The 14685-nt window shown below is 39.5% G+C and overlaps 2 protein-coding genes and 1 long non-coding RNA gene across 3 annotated transcripts; 1 reads left to right on the forward strand and 2 right to left on the reverse strand.

The window, feature by feature from the left end:
• Nucleotides 1-849: 849 nt before the first annotated feature.
• LOC149043110 (uncharacterized) lies at nt 850-2682 on the forward strand. The gene is made up of 3 exons (XM_089211368.1): nt 850-1289; nt 1878-2206; nt 2420-2682. Exons 1-3 carry the CDS (start codon nt 988-990, stop codon nt 2530-2532), a joined length of 744 nt encoding a protein of 247 aa, XP_089067494.1. The 5' UTR covers nt 850-987; the 3' UTR covers nt 2533-2682.
• Nucleotides 2683-8270: 5588 nt separating this feature from the next.
• Nucleotides 8271-9540, reverse strand: LOC149043111 (uncharacterized). The gene is made up of 3 exons (XM_089213697.1): nt 9537-9540; nt 9154-9264; nt 8271-8502 (listed from the first exon to the last, which is right to left on the reverse strand). Exons 1-3 carry the CDS (start codon nt 9538-9540, stop codon nt 8372-8374), a joined length of 246 nt encoding a protein of 81 aa, XP_089069823.1. The 3' UTR covers nt 8271-8371.
• A 343-nt stretch (nt 9541-9883) lies between these two features.
• LOC149043112 (uncharacterized) lies at nt 9884-11832 on the reverse strand. The gene is made up of 4 exons (XR_016188865.1): nt 11779-11832; nt 11068-11138; nt 10285-10395; nt 9884-10011 (listed from the first exon to the last, which is right to left on the reverse strand). It is a non-coding gene; the product is annotated as an uncharacterized LOC149043112 (long non-coding RNA).
• Between the last annotated feature and the right edge of the window lie 2853 nt (nt 11833-14685).

Raw genomic sequence — 14685 nt, forward strand, 5'->3', positions numbered from 1 at the left:
ATTCTGCACGATGTAACGTCAAGTGCTACAGAAATTCTGCACGATGTAACGTCAAGTGCTGCAGAAATTCTGCACGGTGTAACGTCAAGTGATGCAGAAATTCTGCATGCTGTAACGTCAAGTGCTGCAATGCTGCTGGGGTCGGGTTAGCGGCGCCAATATGGCGGCCACGAGGATTTTAGCTCCTCTTCTTCTGTTACTATGTCTCCATTTAGAAAAACCTATAATCCAAGAAAGTCTGGCTAGCTTCTTGCTAAGCGTTCGAAAGGCCTGTTGTGGGGATTCTGGAGTTAGAGATGACGCGGTGCTTCGGCATGGTCCTTGTTCATGTGTAAGATTCGTAACCCGGCGCTCGCGACATGCCCGTCTTCGGTACTCTGTATTGGTATGGCACAAACATGACTTGTTAACCATCGCTTGCAGTGAACAGGATATCAGTCTGGACATATGCATTTGTATGGACGTGGAGTCGAATCCAGGGCCAGACAACCGCTTCGAGTGTGAGAGTCATACGACTCGACTTATTACGTATACGAAACAAGACCTTCTGAGACTCCGCAAATTTACAGCAAGCCGATTGAAACCTATGCCTGCTGTGGTTCAGAAACTGAAGATGTTTAATCTTTATCGGTATAGAGGCTGTCGGGGAGGCAGCTGGCGACGTGAACTGGGAGTGGACGTGGGTAAGGTATCTTCTGGTGAAAGCCGTGATGAGAAATCTATTCCGGTCATTTTTAGTATTCGAGGAGATGTGAGCTCATCTACCAGGGCCAGAGATATGAAGAACCTTGTCCCAATTCCTAAACGGAAGCAGAACCCCGTCTCGCGAACTGTTTCTGAATTTGCAGTACCAAAGTTTTTATTTACAAATATATGCAGTCTGGCCAAAACCAAGAACAGAGTTCGAGCGGCAGTGGCGATGGAAGCCGATTTGAATAATAGGACATTGATGTCTGTATTGTATCAGAGACGCATTTAAAACCAGAAATGCCGGATGCTATCGTCAACATTCCTGGCTATTCTATTTTCAGACGGGATAGAAAATGGTCGGGACTGGATAAAAGAAGTAAGGGAGGGATTGCTATCTACGCGAGGAGTAACTTAAACATCATCGATGTTTACAGATCAAAGCTTTACGAGCTCCTGTATGTGATTTTAAAATTACCCTTGGGACATTTGTTATTAACGTGTGGTATTTATCACCCGCCTAAACCTACATACCAACCGGCGGATTTTTTGCAAGACTTAACCCACTTAATGGACAATGCACTAGATCAACATCCTGGTTGAGGTTAACAGGAAAATAAGCGAATTGATTAGTAAGAACAGAAGAACACTCGCAAAGGCACCTGTCGGATCCAGAGAATGGTGGAAGCACGTAGATAACTTGTCCCAACAACGCAGCATGTCTGCTAACGTGACATTGGACACTAAATCACTGGAGGAGCTAAACGACTACTTCGCCGATTTGTGCACTGATGACGCATATACGAAGCCTGTACCAGCTATTGTGGATAAGAGCTTAGAAGCCCCTCAGATATCAGAAAGACACGTGTGGAATTGCTTACAACATCTGAAGAAAACTGCTATGGACCAGATCTCATTCCCTTTTGGATTTGGAGGGATCACGCCGAGATCTTCACAAGTGTCAGATTAGTTTACATCAACAGTCATAACAATATCTCGCAGAGGTCATGGGTTCAAATCCTGTACGGGCATGAAATTTTTACAGGTGTTATTTCAACTACTAGTTCAATAGTGTTCATTGCTGCAAGGATCTCTAATATTCGTTTCTTTGCCGCAGTGCACATATATGATTTTCATATATCTACAATCATTAGAGCAAATTGTCTCGGCGACTTAACGCACATCACAAATGTCCCAAGTGTGCGCCAAATTACCACGGCAATGTCTGCACTTACAACTGTGGGAACACACCTTGTCAGTTCCATTATTCATAATGGACAAGCACAAAATGGAAAGGAGATTTATGGGTCATTTGACTACTACCAGTATCGTCATGACTGTAATCTTACCATGACAGTTCTGTTGGAAGTCCTTGTAAGATGGTCGGAGGAATTTGACCTACCACCCATTCTGTATCTGCAGTTTGACAACTATGTTAGAGAAAACAAGAACCGCTACATGTTTGCTCTGCTGGCACTTCTGGTTGAAGATAAAATTTTTAGAAAGTATCTTATCTTGGGTAATTTTAAAAGAAATGCATTTGCCTCATTCACACTTCCCACAAGGCACTTTGTTCAAGCGTCAAAATGTCACATTGCAATGTTTTCAAGCTCCATTTGGGTGGGAAGTTAGTTTCCATTCAATCTCAATTTTTGCAACTACTGAATGAATCTAACCTGAACTTGAAATAAAAAAACAACACTACTTTCCTTTCTTGTATTTCTGATAAGAGTGACCTTTCTCCCAGTGGGACATACCCACGAGGACATAGATGCCTTTTTTGGGGTTTATTCAAAGCACTTAGACAAACTGGACGTTTATACAGTTACAGGTAAGTTGTTGTAACATAAAGTAATTACTTCAAGCTACAGTTGGAGTAACTGAGAGGTCCAACAATCAAAACTGCCTGTGCAATGTGGTAATCGTGTGTGGCAAATATTCATATAAGTTATCTATCAAACGAATATAAATACATAGCAACTAGCACTGTGATCGAAAAAATTTCTGCATGAGGCAAGAGCACGGTTCAAAATTTAGTGTATAGAAAGTATGAACTCTTCCACTTGAATTAACAGATTAAATGTGACATTGACATGTTATAAATTTGGTGTAAATGTTTACTTACAGAGTACATGCAAGATCTTCCCACCAAATATCCCAAGAATATGCCCTTAAAAGCATCTGAAGAGTGGGAATCTTGGTTAGCAAATACATGGTTACATGATCCATCACTTATAATAAATAAAAGAATAAAATGATAAGAACAATTGATAATTGATACATCTCAGTCGAAATACTCACCTAAATAAGCAAATTCTAATGACATGTCTGTTGAATATTTCAGATTTACACAGGCCGTTACAGGACCCCGAGGGAAAGGGAAGCGCCTATTGAAATGGTAGATGATTTCCTCGCTACTCTTCAAGTCAGTTGCTTTGTGGCTACGTACTTCGCCAATTACAATAAATTTCCCTGTATTGGCAAGGTCCTGGCCGTCGAGAAGGACAATTTTAAGGTGCATTATTGGAAAGGTACTTACTATGGAAAATGGACTCCTCAGCATGTTCCTCGACAAAAATCTAGACCATGGGTGGAGATCCTTCCTAAGAGCTGTATAATGTGCAGTTCATTTGAGCTTATGGAAGACAGAAAGCTAATGCCATCAACAAGAAAATTTCTCAAGGAAAGATATGTTACTTTGAGGACAAATCAATCTTTAAGTTTTTACCTTTGCTCCATTCCTTTCTTAAATTGGGCTTAGCTCTTTGTGTAAAGTTACATAGGGTGTCGTGACACTTGCGTAGTAACGTTGCTTTAGAAAACTCATGTACTGGAATTGCAGCTTAGTGACTTGTGTGTTGCAAGGCTTACATATATATACATATATATACATATATATATATATATATATATATATATATATATATAGAACTTCAACAGACACATTGAAGAAACGAATCCTGGAATATTCGGATTTCTTTGTAGCGTGTGGTTATGCACAACGCAAAGTTCTCCACGAAATGCAGAAAGTGCTAACATTGACTCAAGAGGAATGTTTACAGACCAAAGAACGTGAACCAACAGATCGAATTCCTCTGGTTACTACATTCAACCCCCATACCACATTTATTGCAGAAATTGCTAAACGAAATTGGAACTTTCTCAAATCAAAAGAAAGATTATCACTCATCTTTAACAAGCCACCTTTAGTAGCTTACCGACGACCGAAAAGTCTACGAGACAGACTTGTTCGTTCAAGATTTGTAAATGAAACACCTCAAAATTTGATACCAAAGGGATGTAGAGCATGTGAAAGAACGAAGTGTAGTTGGTGTAAAAAGATCAACCAGACCACAACTTTCACCAGTCCCAACAACAACAAGACCTATACCATATTTCATACAGTGGACTGCCAATCGTCATGGATCATTTACATAATCGAGTGCAACATTTGCAAACTTCAATACATTGGCAAAAGCGAAACTGCATTTAACCTACGGTTAAACAATCACAGAAACCATATTAAAAAGGGAGTGAGTAGCTGCGAACTCACGGAACACTTTTTACATAACAAACGAACTCACGACTTTAACAATAATAGTTTGTGTAGTGTGATCGTCCGGGTGAGTGTAGTTCTGAAAAGAACTGTTGTTGGTGACTGACGTTTCGACTATCTGTGCGATAGTCATCTTCAGAGTCAAGTAAGGAATAGTTGTCAGTCGATGATGTTATAAAGTCTGGTCTGTTGAACGTGATTGGTCTGTTTAGCCGTGATGTGATTGGCTGGAAGACTCATGTAGAGTTTGTTAACAGTCATTGGTCGGTTTCGATCCGTCTGTTGTTTGTCGGTCTGTTTGTCGGTTTGTTCACGTCGTTAATGAGTCGTTTGTAAGGTGCTGGTAATTGTTGACATCTGTTGAGAGGCGTCTGTTCTAAGTTAGTGAACCAGCTTTCCAGAGTCAGTCGTTGAAAGTAGTTTGTACTGTAGGTTAAGCATTTAGCAGAGTCCCAGTCGATTCTGTGATTAGTTTGTCGGTGATGTTCAGAAATGTGATTGTTTACATCGCCATTTCTAGTAGATCGTTTGTGTTCAGTTAGTCGCGTGTTAAGGTTTCTACCAGTCTCACCAATGTAGGAGGCCTGGCAGTCGGAGTAACACGTCCTTTGTCGGCTGGTAGTATAACAATTTCCTTGTCGTTTTTCAGTCGTTTCAGTGCTTGTTGTTCGTCTTTGGTTAAGTTGCTGTCAGTTATAGAGGCTGATTGTATCGTGGAAGCAATTCTACTTCTGATGTTGTCCTTGGCAGGTTCTGATAAGTCTCGTTGACGAGAAAGAGCCGCCTCAACACTAGATACAATGGACTCGGTCGGTATACGTTTAGGCGTCAGTGAGTGTTTCAGTCCGTAAGATAGTACTTGAGTCTCAGTCTTGTCTAGGGAACGGGAAGAGATGTTCCTGACCCAGTTGTCGTCGGTTCTTTGTCGTCTTTTGTCTTTGTTATGTTGAAGTCTCGTCAGTTTTTGTTGATGTTTGTCACGAGCTTGGTAACTCGTTTTGTCGGCTCTTCTGTCGGCAATAACTGTGACTGTGTCGAGTAAGGTAGTCGGTAATTGTTGTTTCAGTTTGTCAAGTAGTTGTTGTAATTTGTTATTGTAGTGGTTGAGTCTTCTGTGACAGTCGTTAATCCGCGCTTTGACCAGTCGTCGGCAGGTGGATTTGACGATCTGGATGGCCTCTTGTGTGTTCAACGGGGGCCTAAGTCGAAGTCCGGCCGGAACGAGACCAAGATCTTTGCAGCGGTGGTTGAACCAGAGTTGTTGTCGTATTCGTCTGACAATAATTGCGTGACTGATGTAGTTGTCCGCAAGTCGTTCGCTCTGTCGTCCAAGTGAACGTAGTAAAGTAAATGGTTTGAACCCAGGAGTATCAGTAGTTTGTGTAGTGTGATCGTCCGTCTGAAACACTCAGTGACGCCTAAACGTATACCGACCGAGTCTATTGTATCTAGCATGTCTAGTGTTGAGGCGGCTCTTTTTCGTCAACGAGACTTATCAGAACCTGCCAAGGACAACTTTATTTATTTATTTATTTATTTATTATTTATTTTTACTACGAACAACAATATACAGAAAACCGACGCATACCGACAGACTTCTTGACGAATCATCCTACAACCCGACTTCCCACAAAGCTACGACTATCAAGACATTGACAAGACGAGCGCAACTTGTTTGCAACACACCGGACAGTTTATCTGACGAAAACAAGTACCTTGACCGTGTTTTTGACAAAAACAACTACAACACTGACTTCATTAGACGAAACACTCACAGGGTGACCGACACTACAGAAACTAACAGGGACTCCACATCTATCACGACTACAGCTACTATACCCTACATCAAAGGCACTTCTGAGGCTATCGCGCGGATCCTACAACCTTACAACATTCGCGTAGCTCACAGGCCTATAACTACTTTACGACATTTGCTGACCAACGTTAAAGACAAAGACGAACCCAACAACAGACAGGGAGCGATTTATAAGATCGAATGCTCCGACTGCCAGGCCTCCTACATTGGTGAGACTGGTAGAAACCTTAACACGCGACTAACTGAACACAAACGATCTACTAGAAATGGCGATGTAAACAATCACATTTCTGAACATCACCGACAAACTAATCACAGAATCGACTGGGACTCTGCTAAATGCTTAACCTACAGTACAAACTACTTTCAACGACTGACTCTGGAAAGCTGGTTCACTAACTTAGAACAGACGCCTCTCAACAGATGTCAACAATTACCAGCACCTTACAAACGACTCATTAACGACGTGAACAAACCGACAAACAGACCGACAAACAACAGACGGATCGAAACCGACCAATGACTGTTAACAAACTCTACATGAGTCTTCCAGCCAATCACATCACGGCTAAACAGACCAATCACGTTCAACAGACCAGACTTTATAACATCATCGACTGACAACTATTCCTTACTTGACTCTGAAGATGACTATCGCACAGATAGTCGAAACGTCAGTCACCAACAACAGTTCTTTTCAGAACTACACTCACCCGGACGATCACACTACACAAACTACTGATACTCCTGGGTTCAAACCATTTACTTTAACAATAATGTTACCATAACCATTATAGAGCAAATCCGAAAAGATCATTTAGAGACTGACAAAAAGAAAGAAGTTCTTAAAGAAAGAGAGATTTTTTGGCAAAGAACATTAAACTCCTTTCAGCCATATGGACTAAACAAAAGAACTGGATAAAGTTTTTACGCGAAAACCTTTATAAAGTTTTAGGTACATAAATTGTTTATAACATACGTTATAAAGGTTTTAAAACTGTTAACCAATTAGAAACACTAATTGTTTACGAGAGATTTTACCCAGCATTTAATTAAGCAATATGCACTGTACTACGTCACACAATTAACCAATTACGACTCTGTAACAATTGCATGTTAAGGCCCCTGAGGAAGGCAAATGCCGAAACGCGTCGGGTCTTTAATAAAGCGTTGAAAACGGAAGCACATTCTCCATTGTGCAAATTATATATATATATATATATAAGCCACCGTGTATTGAAACTACTAAAATGTAGCATGGATTTATTGTAATTTAACTCTCCATCCATAAGGCCTTAAGGGCTTTCATTACAGGATAGGGCAAATGCAAGATAAAAATAAGATATAAAATATTTTTTACATATTTTTTTGAGATAGTTCAAAGGAATGGCAGAATTTCTGCGACATCCACTGGTTGAGTGGTTGCAGAATTTCTGCGACAACTTGTGACTGAGTGATCACAGAATTTCTGCAACATCCAGTGGTTGAGTGGTTGCAGAATTTCTGCGACAACTTGTGACTGAGTGATCGCAGAATTTCTGCAACATCCAGTGCTTGAGTGGTCGCAGAATTTCTGCAACAGCTTGTGATTGGGTGATCGCAGAATTTCTGTGACATCCAGTGGTTGAGTGGTTGTAGAATTTCTGCAACAACATGGTACTGAGTGATTGCAGAATTTCTGTGACATCTAGTGACTGAGTGGTTGCAGAATTTCTGTGACATCTAGTGACTGAGTGGTCGCAGAATTTCTGTGACATCTAGTGACTGAGTGGTCACAGAATTTCTGTGACATCAGGTGACTGGTTGCAGAATTTCTACAATATCCATTTACTGAGTGGTTGTAGATTACCTCTGCATCTTTCTATGGTTGACTCTCAAGACACAGTTTTTTACGGACATGCTCAATCTTGTAGGGGGAAATAAGATTTTTTAATCTTTTTAAGATTTTGTTCGCAAAATTTGATTAATTTTGCTAGTTTTCCTAAACATGCAGGGGAAAACTATTGATTTATCAAAAAGTAGGCTATTTTGGAAAACAAAAAATAGTTTGGAAAGCGTTTCTTTTTCTCTTTTATAAAAGCCATTTAAAAACCATTTGACCCACATCGATGAATTTAAGAGGACAGCTGGTAAGACGGACAGGGTGACAAATCGCACATTTTTCGAGAGAGAGATAAACCTCTGACTTTTTTTAAAGAAAAGAATGCTCATCACTACACGTACATTATTAAGAATTAAATATATCATTAAAAAGAAACCCAAATTTCAAAACGTTTTAAGGTTTCCGCTGATCTATTTGATTTTTTAAATGATTACTTGTACGCATGCATACCTGGACAGACTCCGCAACTTTTGGGGCAATTGAACAGCATGTACTTTGGATTTTTTTCGCATTCACCGTTCAATGTCCAGGATTTACAGTGTTGGTTCTTATCCTCGCAAGCTGACGGAAAAAAAAGTAAAGCAATATACCTGTAAGTGCATCGCTTAATCCTATAAGATTTCATCAACATTTCTGTTTGAATCATATACCCCTTTATCAGGATCTCTTCATGCCTGGTCACCCGTGCAGCCGGACCGTTTTTTTTCCTAATTTCGCCTCCCCACTCGTTCCTTGTGAATTTATTCCCATGTAAGTCGTTTCAGCGAGAGAAAGAGTTGTAATTATACGAGGGCCTATACAGAGCATAGCAATTAAATTCAATGAGAACTCACCCATTGTGGTATATGGCATGTGCTAATAAACACAAAAGGTCTTTTTGCTTTGATGTCTTTACACAAGTCACCCAAATTTAATGCCGAACCGGCATGTTAACTACAAAGAAAGCTAACAGTTATGTAGAGGTGGCCGTCGGGGAAGGAGTAGAGGAGAGGGGGGGGGGGGGGAGGGGTGGAGGTGAAAGAGCTTGAACGTTTATTGAAGAATAACACTATGATTGAAAAGTCAGGGAATGCCTATTGATGTATAGGAATTGTCAGCAGAATCAAAATGTAAGCACAAGAAAGAGAGAAAAAAGCATTACATGGATGTATTATCCCAAATTTTTTTTAACGTTATGGGTAAGCTATTTCACTTCCTGAGCATCATGCATACCGGGACAGACTCCGCAACTTTTGGAGCAATTGAACAGCATGTACTTTGGATTTTTTTCGCATTCACCGTTCAATGCCCAGGATTTACAACGTTCGTTTTCATCCTTGCAAGCTGACGGAAAAAAAGTAAGGCAATATACATGTAAGTGCATCGCTTAATGTTATCAGATTTCATCAACATTTCTGTTTGAATCATATTCTCCTGAATCAGGATCTCTTCGTGCCTGGTCGCCCGTGCAGCCGGACCTTTTTTTTTTCCTAATTTCGCCTCTCTACTCGTTCCTTCTGAATTTATTCCCATGTAAGTCGTTTCAGTGAGAGAAAGAGCTGTAATTATACAAGGACCTATACAGAGGGTTGCGTTTAAATTCAACGAGAACTCACCCATTGTGGTATGTGACATACGCCAATAAACGCAAGAGGTCTTTTTTCTGCGATGTCTTTACACAAGTCACCCAAATTTAATGTTGAACCGACATCTTGACTACAAGAAAGCTAACAGTTATGTAGAGGAGGCCGTCGGGGAAGGAGAAGGGGGGGGGGGAGGGGGTGAAGGGGAAAGAGCTTGAACGTTTTTGAAGAATAACACTATGATTGAAAAGTCAGGGAATGCCTATTGGTGTATATGAATTGGTAGCAGAATCAAAATGAAAGCACAAGAAAGAGAGAAAAAAGCATTACATGGATCTATTATTACAAAATCTTTAAACGTTATGGGTAATCTATTTCACTTAAGCATAATGCATACCTGGACAGATTGTGCAACTTTTGGGGCAATTGATCACCATGTACTTTGGATTTTTTACACATTCACCGTTCAATGCCCAGGATTTACAATGTTCGTTCTTATCCTTGCAAGCTGACGGAAAAAAAAAGTAAAGCAATATACATGTAAGTACATCGCTTAATCTTATCAGACTTCATCAACATTTCTGTGTGAGTCACATTCCCCTGAATCAGGATCTCTTCGTGCCTGGTCACCTGTGCTGCCGGACCTTTTCTTTTTTCCTAATTTCGCCTCTCTACTGGTTCCTTGTGAATTTATTCCCATGTAAGTCATTACATGGATCTCTTACTACAAATTTTGAAACGTTATGGGTAATCTTTTTAACTTCTTGAGCAATATGCATACCTGGACAGATTGTGCAACTTTTGGGGCAATTGATCACCATGTACTTTGGACTTTTTTTGCATTCACCGCTCCATGCCCAGGATTTACAACGCTTGTTTTTATCTTTGCAAGCTGACGGAAAAAAAGTAAGGCGATGAAAACATGAACTCACTGCTAAGAGTCAGAGTTCTTTAACATTTTTCTTTGTATAATATTTTTCTTGCTTCTTTTGGAAAAAAAATCAATATGGCAGTCTTTCGTCAGGAAATCAACGATTTTACCCGGCATTCTTCGTTGCTCGTTCACCTCTCCCTTCACTTACTATCAGCAATAGATTCAAATCACTTGCTATCAGTCAGGTCCTTGGTTAGAGTGTTCTACGTAATACCAGCATAATTTTGAGCTTAACAGTAAGGAAAAAGAATCAAGTACCTATGCTTAAAAAAATGGTACAAAAAGAGTACAATGATGCACAAAGAAGCAAAAAAAAAATGGCTCCCGGCAGTTCCAGAAGTTCTCATATTTATTGTAATGCAACACAAAAGTGATGCTAACTAAGCGTAATCGTGACATTTTCTAAGCATTTAGAATTCACTAAATAGTGTAACATATCAAGCATAATGTGGCGAACCCTAGCCTTGGTTACCGAGCTGGCTATAGTTTCCTACATCACGCCCCACCATTCTCCAATGTAGAAAGTTTTCATGGGGGAAGGAGCTGTAACCAACCAACTCCAGCTCACAGTCTCTCCTCCTTGGCATTCAGAGTCACTTGAAAGAATTTTGAGTTTCGTTCTGCTTTTACCAGCCGCCACAGACAATGCACAGCTCACGAAAATCAACAAAATGACCAAGTTTCTCATGTTTAGCAAATATCTACAGAGAGACATAAATAAGATAGAATTTATAATTTCATCCCATTCAAACATAACGTTACATCCGTGGATCGGGGTTTGGTTAAATCAACCATAAGTAATGATGATACAAGTGAGTGGAACTAAGTCTGTAATCAAAGAAGTGATAAACAAAATGGATGACTTATTAAAGCAGTAACGGGCGTGGATGGTAGAAGAAGCGAATTCATCAAATTCAAATAATCTTGAAATTATTAAGTAAAATAATAACTTGTTTTTCTAACATAAGATTTTGTTCTTAGAGTTTTCCTCGTGGTTTCCTCGAGGATCATGTGGTAAAGGTTTTACATTCGAAACAGAGAGAAGGTCAGGATTTTTGAAACGAAAAGATCCATGACTTTGTAACTGTTACTGGTATATTAGGAAACCTAATAGTCCAGCTAGAGCATCATGCCCCACCAAATGATAATGAATACTGATCGAATCTAGCAAACACATAAAGCATGGAGCAGAATTAAACTTTAAAAGGTTTTGTATAGCTCAGTTTTGAGAGAATTGGCTCGAACTGACTTTGTTCTTTTGGCTTGAAAGGACCAATTCTTTGATATTTTGCCTCGGTGCCTCTGTGATGAACTATCGGTTATAAAAGAAACTGTACGTACCGTGAATCTTCTTGAAGTTTCAATGATCCTTTTCCAAAGATTCCACAAGTCTGAAATCACGCAATTTGAAACCAATGAAGAATGGGTGTGAACAGGTATAAGTTTTCAACGGTGTTTCACAATGAATGAGGAAGTTATTGAGCAAAACAATGTCTTTCGTCACCTTAGGCAGACATTTTGCATTCAGACTAGGGAAGCACAAAGTTTTTTCGGTATATGTGGTCTCTGTTCTTATAAACGTGAATCACTTTAGCATTCTAAGACGAACCATAACTTACCTTGGGGGTGTTCTGACTCAATTCTTCGGGAAGGACACTTCTAAACGATTGTCGTTTTGCTGTTGAGTTTTCATACAAACCAAAACCGGAACACACTGTCAATCAAATATATTCCCAGGCGGTTCTGTAAAGAAAGCTATGACATCAACATATTTACTGAACAAGAGTAGTAATACTGAAAAGTTGTATCAACGTTTATTATTTGGAATATTTAATATATTTAATTGCTACATTGATTATTTCCGAGACCTCCCTTTCAGAAGTGAGACTATATTTTTGTCTTATATGGTCACAATATTGATTAACTTATCAGAAGTCATACTTGTGGTTTAGCAGATGTTACAGTCAATTTCTAATACTTATTATTTACCAGGGAAGGGGGTGGGGATTCTTATGGTCTTTAGTGACGGATAGAGCTTGGCCGAAAGATGAGGGTCGCACTCAAGACAAAAGGCACAGTTTTTCCCATACAGACCAACCTTGACCGATGAACAACTTTTTTTTTTGGCTAGATTGCTTTCTTTGCTTTGCTGCGAGTAGCGTGGAAAATTCCAGATCGTGGTCCGCATTGTAAAAAGTTGGATTTTTTACGAGCGCGCGATTAGCCAAAAAGTTTCGAGGATAAAAGATTCCGGCCCGCAAAGATGCTTAAAAAAAGTAATATTGTTTATTTTTGGAACCTCTCAGAATGATACTTATGCCATAGCTGGTCTTGTATTAAATTCAATAAATAGCTCCCATATTGCTGTGCGCCTGTGACCAATTTGTTATTCAATTGGTATTAATTACCTTAAGCGACATATGACATATATTGTGCTTTGGATAAAAGTCAGCGAGTCTTTTTTTAACTTCTTGACTCAATTCCGTAAATCAAATAGTTTTGATATTAATAAAATCATTGAGCATCATTTTTTTTATGAATACGAACTTTCAAAGAGTTTAAACGCTTGTATAGGTTTTTAAATGAACTATAGGCCTTACAATTTTTCAAAAGAAGAGTACAATATGTTTATGCGAGTATAAAAGCCACAAATGTTTATATCGTGTCATGCGTTAGCTTCCTCAAAATTATGAGTCACAAGTCACGGGCATGGAGGCACCCCATCGGAAGAAACCCTTTTTTTAAAGCGCTCGATTTTGCAAATCATAGCGAAGAGCCTGTCGATGTTACATACTTTTAACATACGTTGTCAAGTGTACCGCGGGCAAACCAACGCCGTGGCTTTGTTCAGTAGTCCAGTGGTCAGTGCACTGGGCTCCGAGTCGGACGACCCGGGTTCTAGTCCTCGCCGGGGCAAGGCGTTGTGCCCTTGAGACGTGCGGAAACAAAAATTCGAGCTCCGCTTTTAGGCTTGCTTAAATCTATATATTATTTTTTGGCTTAGTTCGAGTTCACTACATGTTCGCTATATTAAGGTACGTGTTAGCTTTATGTTCTCTTCATTCAACTACGAGCTCGCTACATCAGCACACCCACCAAAGAAGTGTTTAAATTACAATAATTAGTCATTACTGCAATCTCTCAATACCTTCTAGTCGTAGCTTCAGTTGCTGAAATCTACTCTATATGTCCGGCCAGCAACTCATCTCATCTGCTCAAGATTCTAGATATAAGTAACTAGATTTGAAATGGTGGCAAGCCAAAGTATGAAATTTGTTTCGGTAGTTAAGAAATTCGTAACAAATTACACTACTTAGGCAACAAATGTCCTCCAGAGCATAAACTTTGCGTTCTAAACCTAGGCGTAAACTTGCAATAACAAACGATCGAGATTTATATGATTATAAATATTACCTATGAAAGTTAGAAACTCCAGATATAAACGTTTAAAGTTACATAATTGTACAAGTGGCTGGGTGCCAGTATATTATAAAGTCTCCTCAGTTCTGTTGTAGATAAAGTATTGAAATAGTCTTCCTTATATTAGCGAAATAGAATTGGGTGTAGGGAACTTCGACTGCGGCACTTATCGGAGGTAGGAGGGACGCTTACTCGTGTAAATACGGCATTCAACTTGACGAGAAACTACAACTTTTTTCTAAATTATATGGAACCGCGCTTTAGTCTATTTAATGAGAGGCCAAGAAAATTCAAATCGTTCTTGTAACTAAGCGAATGGAAGTCCTTATATAATATTCATTTTATACGATGGGAAGAGTTATAAGCTACAAATAGAATTGATCACAGCCTTTGAAATTGATTATTTGCTTTATTTTCCAAATTATGAGGCTTGAAATTTTACTATAAGCATAGCAAAAAAAAAAATTCTTACATTGGCAGCCGAGTATCTTCTCATACCCAACCCGAGTTATGCGAGCAAAATAACATACACTTCCTGAAATATTTTTCATCTGTTCCTGTGGAAGGCAGTTCTGTTGTGGTTCACTTCGATTCTGCTGCCACCATCCATTCATCATCGGCAAGACATCCATTGTACACGCTGTTGATAATAAAGCCGTCGCCATATTCGGGAATTGGAGCGATAACGACAAAGTGAGCGATTCTGTTTGAATATCAGACCAGGGTTCGTTCTTCAGTCGATTTAAATCGAACTAGTTATGTTTGTTTGATCCCTTTCCGTTGAAGATTAGCTGGTTAAATGAATATCCGCCCGCATAAAGGACAACT

This window comes from Pocillopora damicornis, chromosome 7 (genome assembly GCF_964200805.1).
Source record: "Pocillopora damicornis chromosome 7, jaPocDami1.2, whole genome shotgun sequence".
Taxonomy (NCBI): Eukaryota; Metazoa; Cnidaria; class Anthozoa; order Scleractinia; family Pocilloporidae; genus Pocillopora; species Pocillopora damicornis.